The sequence below is a fragment of the Magallana gigas genome, chromosome 2, assembly GCF_963853765.1.
Source record: "Magallana gigas chromosome 2, xbMagGiga1.1, whole genome shotgun sequence".
NCBI lineage: Eukaryota > Metazoa > Mollusca > Bivalvia > Ostreida > Ostreidae > Magallana > Magallana gigas.
Genome location: NC_088854.1, coordinates 39,131,044 through 39,145,792, shown reverse-complemented (window position 1 = coordinate 39,145,792; position 14,749 = coordinate 39,131,044). Strand labels below are relative to the sequence as shown.

Below are 14,749 nucleotides of genomic sequence, written 5' to 3'. Positions count from 1 at the left end.
AATTAAGCCAAAATAAGAGGAAATTTTTAAGCTCAATCTAACGCTGAAATTCGTTTGAAAATCAGACGATCTTGTACAGAAATATTGGGGTTAAAAAATTGATTTTTCGGGAAAATTTGATTTCGCGTTCTTGGTTAAGAAAATAGTCTTACCTTAAGTTCAAAGTTATATTAACTCGTACTTAGAATGATTCGATATTTGTTCATTTATACCTTTGGTTTTTTTTTTGTCAAGTCGTTCTTGAAATCGTCAAGGTTTTTGTTAATTCGTACTTGAAGTCGTAGCAGGAAATATGCAATTTTTGTATCTTTTTGTTTTAGTTACTCCTGAATTAGGTTTAAGACCTCTGTTTCTTACAGGAACTTCTAGCTTTACTTTCGACATTAACGGAATACCCACTCGTTGCAAAGCTTTGCTCTAGGTTCTCTTTTGTCCTTGTAGTTTTTTGTTCATTTTTGTATGGTAGATATTCGTTGTAAGAATATGGCCCTTGTAGGTGTGAAATTTATTACCAATTTCCATTTAAAGTTTTGAAGATATGCAATATGTAAAAAGATTATTTAATTATTTATCTCTCTCTCTCTCTCTTTTATTTTTATTACAGATTTCGTGGCTGTTATTCTAAATAAAATAGGTTTATATAACACCTCCCCACTATCGGGTCGATAAAGAGTAAAACATGGATCTTGTGTATTTATAATCCACTAGAATAAAAGTAATTATAACACGTAACAGGCGGTATAGATGCTTGATTCACCTCTGCATAGCGCGAGTTAAGTTAACGTCATACGTAAACTTCATTTTGCTTTGTTTACGTTTCTCAACAGGTTACGAAAAAATGGAGCCATGTCGTAACACTCTTGGTTCTCAACATAGCGTGACAAAACGGGTCGACAAATCTAACGAAACCCTACATTGGGGGTGAAAGATAAGCCATTTTGGTATAGTACTGCAAGATCGAGCTTCGCACCGGCGAACTACGATCGCTATTATTATTTATTTAAGATTTATAATAAGAAGTTAAGCATTAACATTTAGCCGAGAAATGTGTCTGCAAATGATAAAAAAATAAACACGTTTATCATTTTGTTTAAAAAAAGCAAAACGAACAATAGCGGATATTGTGCTTTTAAAAAACAAGAATTGGAGAACCATTATTGCAAATACAAAATGCTGGTAATCTATTGCGATGAGGACACTGTCAGTAATTTGATTTGCTGTGATCATGACACGTAAATATTTATAGATGAACGAGAGTGGGTGATTTGGTAAGGGAGTAAGTGAACGAATGAATGCATACATATGAGATAAGGATCCATATTCAAGACTAATGTGAAGTCATGAAAACGAAGGATGGTGGTATTAAGATAAAATACCCTGTACTCAAAATTAAAAGCGTAGATGATTATTTTTTAATTGTGATCAACAATGCTTTTCATAGTAGCTGTTTGTTCAAAGAATTTGCATATTTATTTACAAAAATTCAAACGACGGATGACGAAAAACAGTAAAAACAAAGATTAACTAGAGTGTTTTAAGTGATCTAGAGGAATCTTATTTACCATTGGGCGATGATGCTGGTGTAGTTGGTGCAGTTGTATTAGTAGCATACATCAAAGTTGTACTGCTTGGCATGTGGTGTGTTGGCTGGCCTATTAATGAATAAGTGAAAATAATAAATCAAATTAATAAATGAATATTTAAAGTTAGAGAATTCTGAGAAAATACAACTTTTCAGAAAAAAAACTTTTATTTTATTTCTAAGGATTGCAAATTCTATGAAGCTTCGATGCTATGTATTCTGAAGCATTGTTTTTCAAGAAAACTTATTTATTAATACCATGAAAATAATAAGATTTTTAATTGTACAAACAGTTTAGAAATTTATTAAAGTCGTATGTATTCCTACGCTAGAGTTTAATGTAGTCTCGTTCAACCAGACGCTTGGCTGTCTCCGTTAATATCCGACAAAACAGTCTCTCTTGCTTGTCGGAGATAAACGGAGACAGCCGAGCGTTTGGTTGAACAAGACAAGAGTTCAATCTTGCTTGGATCCATACAATTTCTCAGAAATATTTCGATTACTGATACTACTTGCCATGCAAAATCACATTTCGTTGATTTTGAATAAATGATTATCGATAAAATCAACTCCCGTCAGTTCTTCAGTACTTTGATATTTCATAGAGATGCAAAATTCTGTCTATAATGGAATAAATCAACTTGATTTTACAGCGTTTGATAAATAATACTAGCGTACTTTGTCGTGCCCGTTATTTGTTAAAATCTTCTTATCAATGCATTCAACAATCGAAACTATGTTTGCCTTTTTTTATGCGTCGGTATACGTTTGTGCCAGGTATCGTTGGGTGACAGCAGCTCAAGTGAAGTCTAAGCTTAAGTCCGAGTAAGAACACTTATTGTATTACTATTCATTCAATCTGGGTATATGAATTTAAGAGAATGGAAACAAAAATAGACGATAAAAGGCTTTCTTTCTTGATCAGTTTGGGATATCCATGTAAGTGCTCCAATCACAAGCTTCTATCCTGTATGAATTAATTTTTTAAAACCTTTGTTGTTCAATTCTATTAAACAACGATTATAACATATTGGCCTATTTCATCACAAAAACATCAAAAGAATTGCAAGCTGCCTTACAATGAATGGTGCTGAGTGAATAATTTACGATAATAGCAAATTGGGCAAGGATCGAAACAACAGATAAATACAAAGTGCTTTATCTCAAAATTATTTAATGCATTAAATATGATTTAAAAGCTATTTGTGTTCCTTTGTTACTAAGAGGCAAGACGAATGCACTAGGTTTTGATGAAAATAGAAAAATATAACAAAGCTTAAGATGAAAATAGGCCTTTTATTCAAATTAATGACAATGATGTAAAAAAAAAAACCTGTAAATATTGAGGGGGTCAGACGACACAAGAAAACACCGCTGGTACATTTTCAATATATTTGGCAACATATAATATAGGGTCTGACCCCTTACATGAAAACATAAAAAAAATAACTATTACCCACTATAATTTGCGTCAATTTTGAATGACAGTAAAAACGCATGTGTTTGTTTACTTATAAAAGTTAACTATATGCTGTACATTACAGTGAATAATTCTTTCTAGTTACAAAGATATAGAATTTTAATTGTTTATTTTCCTAATGCATATACATGAATATTGATAAAGAAGGAGCGAAACCGACCTCATTGCACATATCCGCGGGAAATCAGTTAGCCGTTATTGTTTTCCTAATTATATATCTGTCTCGATTTTATTTACAGTTCTAACAGTTGTTACTTTGAAATATATACATGTCTTATGAATGTTATACGTTTGTTATTCACGGTACTATTATTTTTAAATGTTGAAATAAGATACATTCACACAAAGTAAAAATAGCACTTAGAGGGAAAACCCAAGTTTTGGGTGATAGTCCAAAATTAGCTGTCGATATCACGTAATAGATCCATGAGAAGGCATTACTTTTCTGGCAGGCTAGGAAAATAAATATTTTTTATTGTTTAAAATTTGATATATCTTTATGACGTAATCGAATTGCAATTTGGCATTACAATTATCAGTATAAAGGTAACTTTTGTAAGGAATCAACAACATGTATTTTCCCCGTCATTTAAAATTGACGCAAATTATAGCAGCGTGTGTAGCTTTAATAGGCTTATATCTTATCAACTGAATATTGCGTTATTTTAATAACTTTAGAGATATTTTTATGACGAATTTTGACATGTCATTACAAGTAAACACCTGTGACCAACATATCGTTTAGAAATAGTTGGAGAGAGAGAAGGATAAATGGAAAGGGAAGATACAGGTTTTTTTTACCGTTTGACGATACAGAACTGTCTATAGTTGGCATTGTTGTGTCTGGTGTTGTATTATGTGCTTTTGTTGTTATCGTTGTCGCTACTGTTGAAGTTGTAGATCCATCTGTTGCATTAGTATTGTAAGTTAAATTTGCAAAGTTTTGTGTCATTGTTTGCAAGAACTAAAACTGTAGTTATACGGGGAATTTAGAAAGACATATCAAAATGAAAGAAATCAAGTATAATTTTAATCTATCAAAACTGGTAAATATCAGTTTTACAAATTACAATAATGTTCGATTATGTCAAATTCAAGGACATATCACTAATATCTTCGTCTCACTAAAAGGTGTTTATTACTTCAAATTTCGCATCAATTATGACTGAATTACTTCAATTATCCAAAACAAATTGCAAACATATAACAATATATTCACCACTCAAATTGCAACTGCAATCGATTTTAGTCTTCAAATTCCGTAAAATGCAACATTTTTACAGAAATTGGTGAAAACAAAGCTAAAGTTTTATGTGGTATAAGATATGACATATGGTCAAAGCTCATAGACCATTTTAAAACGTACAGTAATAATGCTATCTGTTTCAAGATTTTTTGTCTCTTTTATTTTCCTGACCAGATTCATACTGGATTCAAATAAAATTTTTCCTCCATATTTTATATCAATATTTCAAGTACTGTATAATCATATTTATTTTCAAAGACTAGCCAAATGAACCTATTTTTAATTAAATTACCTTAAACATTCACTTGTCTTTTAAAGACGAGGACGTTTTATAGATCAAATATCCTACATAAGCATTGACAAATATTTTGAATGTCTGACTAAAAAGTCTTCCTAATTAGCCTTGCACGTAAAGTGATATCCGAGTGCAAATTCACATTGTTATTAATTGACATTTTTCACTGGGGAGGAAGTTTATCCAAAATGAATCAGGAATTATTATGCTTTCTATGTGCAACCTACAATGAAGACATTGTCATTTGAAATGATTATTTTCATTCTCGCTTCTTTTGAAAACAATGCCTTATCAGCAATTCTTCTATGTAACTAGTATACGTCTTGAGAACAAGCATAAACGTTTTTTCCCAGAAAGCGTTGTTTTTCTGTTACTTTTAATACTTATTACTTGTAGCATGGGATAAAGCGTGAGCATCCGAAGTACTTGTTCGGTCTGTTGTTTTAGATGTGATGCTTGGATTGCTTGTTGATTGAATTGTTGGAGTGATTTGAAAATGTGTTCCAAATAGTTTATCTAAAAAAACAATATACTTATTAGATACTTTTACATTTTCAATAGACCTTGAGAAAAAAATAAAGGACAACACAGAAACATTATTGTAACGACGGCTAACGTCGGAACCCACGGGTTGGTTTTCTATCCGTTGCAATGTAACGGATAGAAAACCCGTGGGCCCCGACGATGTCGAAAGTGTTGGCTTGAAATTCTAAGTTTAGATAGAAAAATCATCTGTATTGAAGCTAAACATACCTATGCAAGGATAATCATGACAGCAAATGAAACCCTCTTTACTGCATTCTGACTATAAAAATTTGATAACTTTATATCAAAACCGTGGTTATTGCATCCATACATATGTATCAGTTTTCTGTAGGTCGGATTATATAGATGCATTGATAATAAAAAAAAAAACTCTCACTGTACCTTTAGTTCACAAGTTTTAAAGTCATGCAGCTGAGTTCCATGAACGAAACCGTGATACACGCATGTCTCGCAATGGATGAAGTTACAATTATGTAAAGTACACTCTGGACAATATATTTTATTACCTGGAAAAAATATTTTCCTATTTTGTCATTTTTTCCTAAAAATAAATCTTTTTCAATAAATAAGATTCTATATTCTTAATGAGAATTATATAACTCTCATCTCCATGATCATTATTTTCAATGCGTACTTCATTTGCGTAAATTCTATATCTTTACGGAAAAAAAATTTTAACTATTAAACTTATCTATAACTTAACAAATCGTGTTTCATTATCCAAAGTATACCATTTAGAGAGGCTCCAGATTTAGGAATATTTCCAAACACGTTCTCTAAAAGTATAAAATTAAGCAATAAAATACACAATACAACAACCGCTGAATATGCACATATTTCTAAATAAAACATCTTAAATACGCACCACGCATCCTACTTTCAAATTACTTCCCTTTGTTGTTTAACAAAAGTCAAACCTTGCAGTTGTGGGGATATAGGTTTAAACTTAAAAATGAATGTTGTGGTGTGCAATCTAATCAATCTAAATAAGTTTTACATACGTACTTGACGCTTGTGCTACATTCGAAGCTGACATACATTTTAAACAAAAACTGTTCAAACACGTGTGATTCACAATGCATAGCACAATTTACATTTTAAACAGTCTTGTCATTTCTGCAATTTGGTAATTACAAATAAACTAAGATTTAAATATCTGCACTCCGTAATCTTCTGTCCCTACATGAATATATATTGGTACGATTGGAGTGTTTATAGGGTTACAAATACAACCTCATTCAGAGATTCTTATTCAAAATTGCCTGATAATCGTAAAACGGATACTTGAACGGATTTCACTTAATATTTTGCTATTCTTCTAGAAGCTATTTAGGTATGATGTATATTAGTTGGCACATTCTTTTTTCAAATTTTTAGTAAAATCAAAAGCATGCATTGTTGTGGACTATGGTGCGTATAGAGTTAAGTCGGGTTTCTTACCACGTTGTACAACAGAATTTGTGGTATCAAATCAAAATCAACAAAAAAACCCCAGTATTTAACAGTTATTAGTAAAACCAAAATATATTTTACAATGTATACCTCATCGGCTAAGCAATAAGTATAATATATTATAATGTGATGTGATGTAAGATATATTGGTTCATTGATCAAAATTTGCGATCATTATGTTTATATTTTGAGTGTTAACTATAGATTAAAATAATTTTTTGAATCAAGTATCGAATGAAATCTTTACAATTTTTAATAACATTTTCTTTATTTCTATTCAAAAGAAGTATAGCCTAAATTCCCAACCGAGAACTATTTTTAGAATTAAAAAGCTGTTTAAGAGGTTAAACGAAATTCTTTTATTCATAAAAATGTCATCCATTTCGTTGACAGACACCGTCAATCATTGTAAATGTACTCTGATCCAGGATAATCGGATCCAATGGTTTTTTGTTACTTCTTGCATGTAAATTTACTACAGTGTGTACAATTTCACTAACTTTGCAAATTAATGGGGTTCGGTCTCCCCGACCTCTACTCTAAATCAGCGAATGAAAAGTTTTTGCATAAATATGAAAAGAAATAATTTACCTACACATGCCATGTCAGTGCAGCAGATATGTTTATTTTCATCATTACAATGGTGGTCGACCTAAAACAAAATTAATACGGCAAACAACATAAAACATATAATACTAATCTAAGTGCTTAATGCGATCTTAGAAATAGAACAATAATCACATTGATTCTTAATTTTTTCTTACAGTGAGACAATTTGTTTGACGTGGTAGTTGATGTTCGAAAGTAATCTGGCAAACTTCACATAAATCTGTATTTGTAACATCACATTTATGATGAGTACAAACAGGACAAGGTATATGATTAAGTAGTTGGTTTGTCTGGTTTGTTTGATGTCCACCTGTGCTGGTTGGGTTTGCTGTAACAATAACACATGTAAAAGATTTTAAAGAGAAATTGCTTGAATGTGTTATATATCCGTTAATATATTTATACCATATCTTTTGCGATTAAAATACTTTTCCCTAAAGCAGATAAGAATAAATTCGTCGATCACTAGCTCTCGATAGATTCATTTATTAGAATTAACAAATTTGCCTTACGGCTAACGTATCGCAAATTATACTTTCTTCTAAATCCTCAATCAAACCCTACTATCAAACATTTTTATTTGTTTCAAATATCTCTTTTTTATTAATAAAATAAAATGACATATGTGTCAAATACTATAAAACATAACTATTCAATTTTTACGCGTTAAACTGGATTTGGGCAGTTTACGATTCATAATCATTATGATGAAACATTCAATAATTTATAGTAAACTATAAATGAGTATAAATTGGGCATTGAAATCATTCATTACAACCTTATTTTCTGCTATTAATTCTAGAAACAAATTAATCTTTAAAATATCATAATGAATTGTACAAAGTTTAAACTTTATTTCCAGCAAAATCGATATTAGTTTTATTTTTACGTGGGCAATCAGAAAACGTGTAACAACCAAATTTTGGGATGTGTATTGAAACCTGAAGCGGTTGAGGGGGCGTTTCAAAACAGATAATCTGGACATTTTTCATATTAGTGGGTGAACGTAGTTTGAGCACAAAGGTATTTATCAGTATCGAAATATCAAGCAAAAAGTGGTGGAAGCAAACACTCAGGACAGAGTATAGAAGTTGTATTATCAATCTACTGTATTAATCCATTTCGATCATTTGTTTAAGTCGTCCACTGTATGCTCGTCTAAAATGTATTAAGTTTTAAAAAAAGATTCAACACTTTATTCGCATTGGCACGTGCCTGTCTAGACTATAAATATGATCAGGTATTATTTATTTTAATATATTATATATGTCATTTATTTATTTTTAAATGTTATCAACGTCACATTACATCTAAATACACAGCCAAATGTGGATCTAAAGCCCCTTTCACAATTGGCGCACGAGCAGAAGCGACCAAATATTCGTGCGACTGAAAAAATTAGATATCAATCGCCAACTGTTGCCGAAATAATCACATATGAAAAAAGTATTCGTACGAATTTCGCACGATCTTTGCGAGCGTTGTGCGATGTAAACGCATTGTATCTTGCGATATATCTTGCGTCTGTATGCGACTGTTGTACAACGAAAGCAACTGTTGAAAGATAGTACGATAGGAACGCGCGAGAGACTAGGTGATCGAACGGTTGAACGTGCGCCAATGTGATTGGACGTGCGATTATGCGTTCCATGGTACGAATGATCGTGCGAGTCAGAGGGGGTATATACACCGCCCATATTCAGTAGACATAGCTGAAAGCGAGAAAAGATGCGTCCCAAGAAGATACAGATATGCAGCGGCATTTATTATCATACCTCAATATTGATCATTCTATTATATCTGATTGGTCTACAAAATCAAGGCGATATCATAGGAATGAAAAAGCCGATATGAGCATACGATGTAGACAAATATGATTAAATCAAAAATATTACCTCATTATGATTCTCTCTATATCTCAGAACCAACTTAACTATCTATGATTTATGAAAGAAAAGTGAGACAGTTACAAGGGAAATCAAACAATCACGACGTAAATGTTGCGACTGTTGAAAAGTCAAACATTATTAGAAATCAACGTAGTTTGTGTAATCATATGTTGATTGGTATAATAAAACGTTTATTGAATTAATGTTCAGGGAATATGAAGATTTATTCCCAAGAAAAAAACAAATTTTTCTCGGGCGAATCCCTCGGGAAATAAGATTTTTTTAAGGGAATAGATATTCATACATGTATTTCCCTCACGATCTATAATAAATGTATATTGTAAATTTTGTTCTGAAACAGAGATACTTATACAGGGTATATATACTAGTGGCAAAGCATGGAATATTGAGGCTAATAAGTCGTGCAATGATAGTAAAACGTTGCAAGATTACATGAGACACGTTGAGCAACAGTCTCAAGGTCGCAAAACAGACGCATAAACACCAGCGATTTATCTTACGATTTTTATAAATCGTGCATCACTCTTGCGAGTACACAAAACGTTGTAAAACGTTCGCACAAATGTTCGTGCGTTGCACTGAGATAATTTTGATCGCGTTTGGTCGCGTCTGAATAGTGTGCATGTCCACTATTCAGAGGAGACTTGATGCGACCAGTAAAACGTATGCAACGAATGCGAGAGCTCGTGCGAATTTCAAAAATTTCGATCGCAAAGTGGTGTAAAGTGAAAATTGAAAAATGTATGTTAAACTACGGATATTTGTATTTTAATATTTTTATATAATATTTTTTTACAAGTTTATATTGAATTTTTAATGCCTTTTGAAGATATTAAATTCATAAAACGCGAGAAAATGATTGTTACTTCCGGTTATTTTTGTATTCCTGACAGTCCTATACAATGAACTTGGCTTATATTGCTTCTCTTTCTTTCAATCAATCTATAAAATGCCGACTCTGTTTATGCTTTTTTCAGTCGACAAATTTTAATTTTTATGTTGAGTCATCTATTATATCGAGGGCTCTTAATAACTAGGCTATGATTGTAACTTGTAACACGTCAAACCTTGATCTCGACAAAGCTTATGACATACTCTGAATAGCTTTATTCCGGTCTATTTTAGGCGTTTGTGTAGGGTTTTAGCTTCTTATCATTTTGCATTTCAAGATATGGCACACACAAATTTTGTATTTTTTCTTCAACTCACCTTGAACTTTCCCAAATGACCGTGGATCAAAACTATAACACACCGTAAGGTCATAAAGAACCTATGTGTGAAGTTTTAGATTTCAATGTCCCTCCGTAAGAAAGATACTATTATCAATTGGACACGTTTGCACAGACAGACGGACAAGGTGATTCCTATATACACCCAGACTATGCTTGCGGGGGTATAAATATTGTTACCTTTATTTCAGTAAAACTAAGCTGTAGAAAGATGTTTTAGATGTATAAAGAGAGTAAACATATTGAATACGTAGCCCTGTGTACAGTCAAAGACAGTATCATCGTAATTTTAGTTAAATGAATCACAATAACTTTAGAAATTAACCATCAGTTATTATAAAAATTATCCAAAATAATTCTTAAAAAAATAATCACTGACATTCATTTATTCTAGTCTCAACTGTAAACGATAACCGAATGCTTTTAGTTTTTTAAAGAGTATTTAAAAAATTAGAAAGTTGCTGATCACCCTAAGTAATTTGTGAACAACATCAGTTTTACTTCAAAAACATTGTATGCTATTGATTTTATCAACCTTCAATCTATTTTTTGTATATATAATCATTCATGTACAGATGACGTGTTTGTAAATCATATAAAATTATAATAAACTGCAGTTTTATCCTGATTTTTTATCATAAACATACGTCAGGGTCAAACTCGCTCCAATCGACGTAGTTTGAAAAATCTAGAGACGATTGATTCAGACGTGTCTATATATTTCTTATGAATGTTTTCTTACGGCAGCACATTTTTACTGATGAAATATCTACATTTGACCTCCTTTTTGCCCCTTTGAGAGTATAACCTACGTATTACATATTAGTATATACACCCCGCATGTTGTGGTTTACATGGTGAAATAGCTCACATTATATGTGCAATGCGTTCTGCTCTAGATAGGATCAACTCTCGCATTAAATAACCGTATATCACAAAAATTAAAATGGTTTTTTTTTCATAATAAGTATCAACATTTTATGCCTTTAAATTTTGAGTGTTTGGTTATCAATGATACGATGACGTATGAGTTTTGATAAGGGGTTTTATGCAAGTGTGTACTTTGATATGTTTTAATATTTGGTATTATTTAGCTATTTTATTCAAAAGCATTATTTTGGCAATTTCTTTGGTTAACTCTTATTATACTTTATTTTATTTACCTACTTATGATGAGATCATGGGTCCTCAAAAAATTAAAGGGGAAATAAAAGTCAACATTTTTTTTCATAGAATATTGATATCAGAGTTAGCAATCGTATCCATGTAAACTGACTTTTAAGAAATTAACAAATGAGAAATAAAATATGACAGACCTGTTTGAGTCACTGCACCGGATACATGTTGTCCAAAGTATTGTGCTGAAATGTATAATGTTATCAACAATGAAGGATTGAAACATTGTTCCACTTTGTTAAGTCCTTACTATGTTTATTTTTTAGAAACATTTTGTATGCAAAATCCTATTCCAAATTAACACATTTACATTTTCAATTGTCTTTGTAATAATATTACGACTTAAATTTGAAGTGTATAGTTCAATACATTTCACCATTGACGAAAATGACGTACTTTTGGAGCACAAGTTGTTTTTGCATAATCAAAGGAAATGAAATAACGCAATATTTGATCGTACAATTGCTAAAATTTATATAAAAAGAATATAGAAAACAAGGCATCATTTCTTGCAAAAAAAATTAGGTGGTTTAACTAAGTGGGTTAGCTGTACAAACAATCAGAATGCCCAAAGAATGAGGATACAGATGAAAGCCACTAACGAATCAAAACCACTGATTTGTTTAGACGAAACGAACAAATAAATATATTTACATATAAAAATGCGAACATTCCATAACAAGATAAGTAAAACATCGCATGTTACATTTTATCTCCTTTATAAAGTTTTTTGTCGTTGTAGAGAAAGTCAAGAACAAATATCATGTCTTCTTAAAAGGTATTATCCGTAAAGCTTTAAATTCAAATTTCAAACGACGCGCATATACAGAACAAAGCATTTAAAATTGAAACGTATCAGCTCTTGCTCAAAGTTTGGTAAGCTGGGGGTTATTGTGCCCTGAATACACAACTAGTCAATCATGAATGACTTACACACAAGAATTTAAGATCAATTCTATGTAAGAATCAACATTCGTTGGCTACGCATAGTCATGGTTTTTCACCATACTTTACAATTTGATAGACTTTGATAAGTAAAAATGCCTAACACCATTTATTTGTTGCTATGTGGTACCGTTGCCATGGTAACAGAAGAAAAAGATGTTAAAATTGCATTTTAATGCTTATTTGAGAACATATTGTAAGTAATGTGCACAACTGAGGGTTTCCAGGGTAAAATACATTATTAAAAATGTTTTTCAAGAGAAACAAAATATCGCGGAGAAACGCATTTTTTAGAGCGTTTCCATGGTTACATAACAGAAATTTAAAGCTGCTTGGTCCGATTTTATATCAAATTTTATGCACGCTTTTAAACGATGGTTATGCTAAGTATATGTATAATAATAGACATTGCAGTAGTTTTCCCAGTCAAGTAAGCCAAATTTCAATAAAGAAAAATACGTACAAAATTTGCTAACAAAACAAACGACATAAAAGGGTACCGCGTTATTTCGCCTCATGTTAAATTTCACCCCTGACGACGAGACGGCATGGTTGTATTACGATTTTGACATCGCTTTAAATAAAGGTCGAAATGTTCAGAAAAATTACAAATAAACGTGTACGTTTTGTTCACTAATATATCTGAAGTTTGCTTTCTTTACAATCGATGCATAGCATGAGGGTTGAATAGCCCCAATCATTCGGGGGACGAAACCAAACGGTTTCTTTTTCTAAACATTCCCGTGATGCATTTTGGTTTGTTTTTTCGTTTGCCCAAAAAGAAATTATTATATTTACTTTGAATATTTCTAACTTTGAAAGGAGACTGATTCTGCTGGTGTAAATAGAAAAAGTCCATAACTTTCTAAGATAAATGGTTTGTATGGAAAAAAATTGATACTGTAATAACAAAAAAATCGGACCAAGCAGCTTTAAAAATATGTTTTTATCATTTAATTTGAATAAAAAGTGCAAATCTTGGATTTTTTGGTAAAAGCTATTGTGATTGTGCAATTAAGAATTTAAATATAAATAATGAGATTCGTTGCTATGGTAACGAGCTATAAAATAAGGTAAATTAAAATATTTTCAGGCATTTTTGAATGGATATTATTTATATATAATGATTAAATATATTAAATCAATTGGCGAGGAAAAAATCGAGTATATCATAAACTTTAATGACACTTGAAAAAAATCTTATATTTTCTAAAAATAACTGCCGTTGGCTGCTATGCAAAAAAAGTAAGAATTTCTGTGTGATTTTCTATGCAATTTCATTTTCGGTAGCAACAACACTTTTCTGTTCCATAACAAAGCTTTTTTGTGGTATTAATGAAAATTTATTTTTCCAAGTTCCAACTAAATTCAAATTGCTAAAAATTTCTAAAGTCAGGAATTAAAGCATATCAAAATCTTCTTCTTTTTGCAGTTTTTCTATTTCTTGGTCTACTTATCATAGCAACGGATGTCAATTTTTATTATAAAATTTATTTTGCATGGACATTTATAAGGATGTAAAAAATTAATAGTTTCCCATTTTGGCCTTTAAAAAACCACAAATCACTAATTTGAAAAATATTGTAACGGTTTCAAAGGTAACATTTTAGTATTGGATTCTTCATCAATTTTCTCATATAATATAAGAAATAAAAATAGGGCAAAGGCTGTTTTATGTCTTTGATAGTTTACATTAGTGGCCAAAACCTTCTAATATGGCTTCAAAGAAGATAACTTTTGCTACTTTCCACCTTTAGCCCCGGTGACTAAGGCAACGGTTGCCTACAGCAACCAACGTTTAGTATTTTTTTGCGTATTGCCCCTAGATGTGTCCATATAAGTAATACAAGGAAAATTTGTGACTATACGTGGCCAGACCCTTTTATAAATCTTGGATTCTTACATAGCGTTGATATTAAAGACTTAGATAACTTTACACAGGCTTTGCATCTAATTGGCCTTTTTACTTTGCATCATGATCAAGTTTTGGTCTACGATTACAAAAACTTGCTTTTTTACTGGGTTGTCTGTTTGGAATTCACTTGGTTACTTCTCTCTCTCTCTCTCTCTCTCTCTCTCTCTCTCTCTCTCTCTCTCTCTCCATTGAACTGAGTTTTAAAAGATCAGTTGGGGAGGACTTTGGTGACTACTCCCTTTTTCATTCTTTTGAAGGTCCCATCCCATTCGGTGGTGCGATGCGCACAAGGTCTATAATCGTCAATTGTTCCAGGTCATTAGGACTACGAGTATTATAATGTGCACGTGTTTGTCGTTTGTTT

General features: G+C 31.5%; 1 protein-coding gene across 1 annotated transcript in view; it reads right to left on the bottom strand.

The window, feature by feature from the left end:
* LOC105322193 (mucin-5AC) overlaps positions 1 to 7,536 on the bottom strand; it is a 56,512-nt gene extending 48,976 nt beyond the window's left edge. Inside the window, exons 1-4 of the mRNA XM_066076504.1 lie at positions 7,366 to 7,536; positions 7,193 to 7,253; positions 5,881 to 5,925; positions 5,531 to 5,655 (exon numbers count right to left, since the gene is read on the bottom strand). Coding sequence (XP_065932576.1) covers positions 5,531 to 5,655; positions 5,881 to 5,925; positions 7,193 to 7,205 — 183 coding nt within the window. The 5' untranslated portion in view covers positions 7,206 to 7,253; positions 7,366 to 7,536. The remainder of the gene's footprint in view (positions 1 to 5,530; positions 5,656 to 5,880; positions 5,926 to 7,192; positions 7,254 to 7,365) is intronic.
* Positions 7,537 to 14,749: the final 7,213 nt, after the last annotated feature.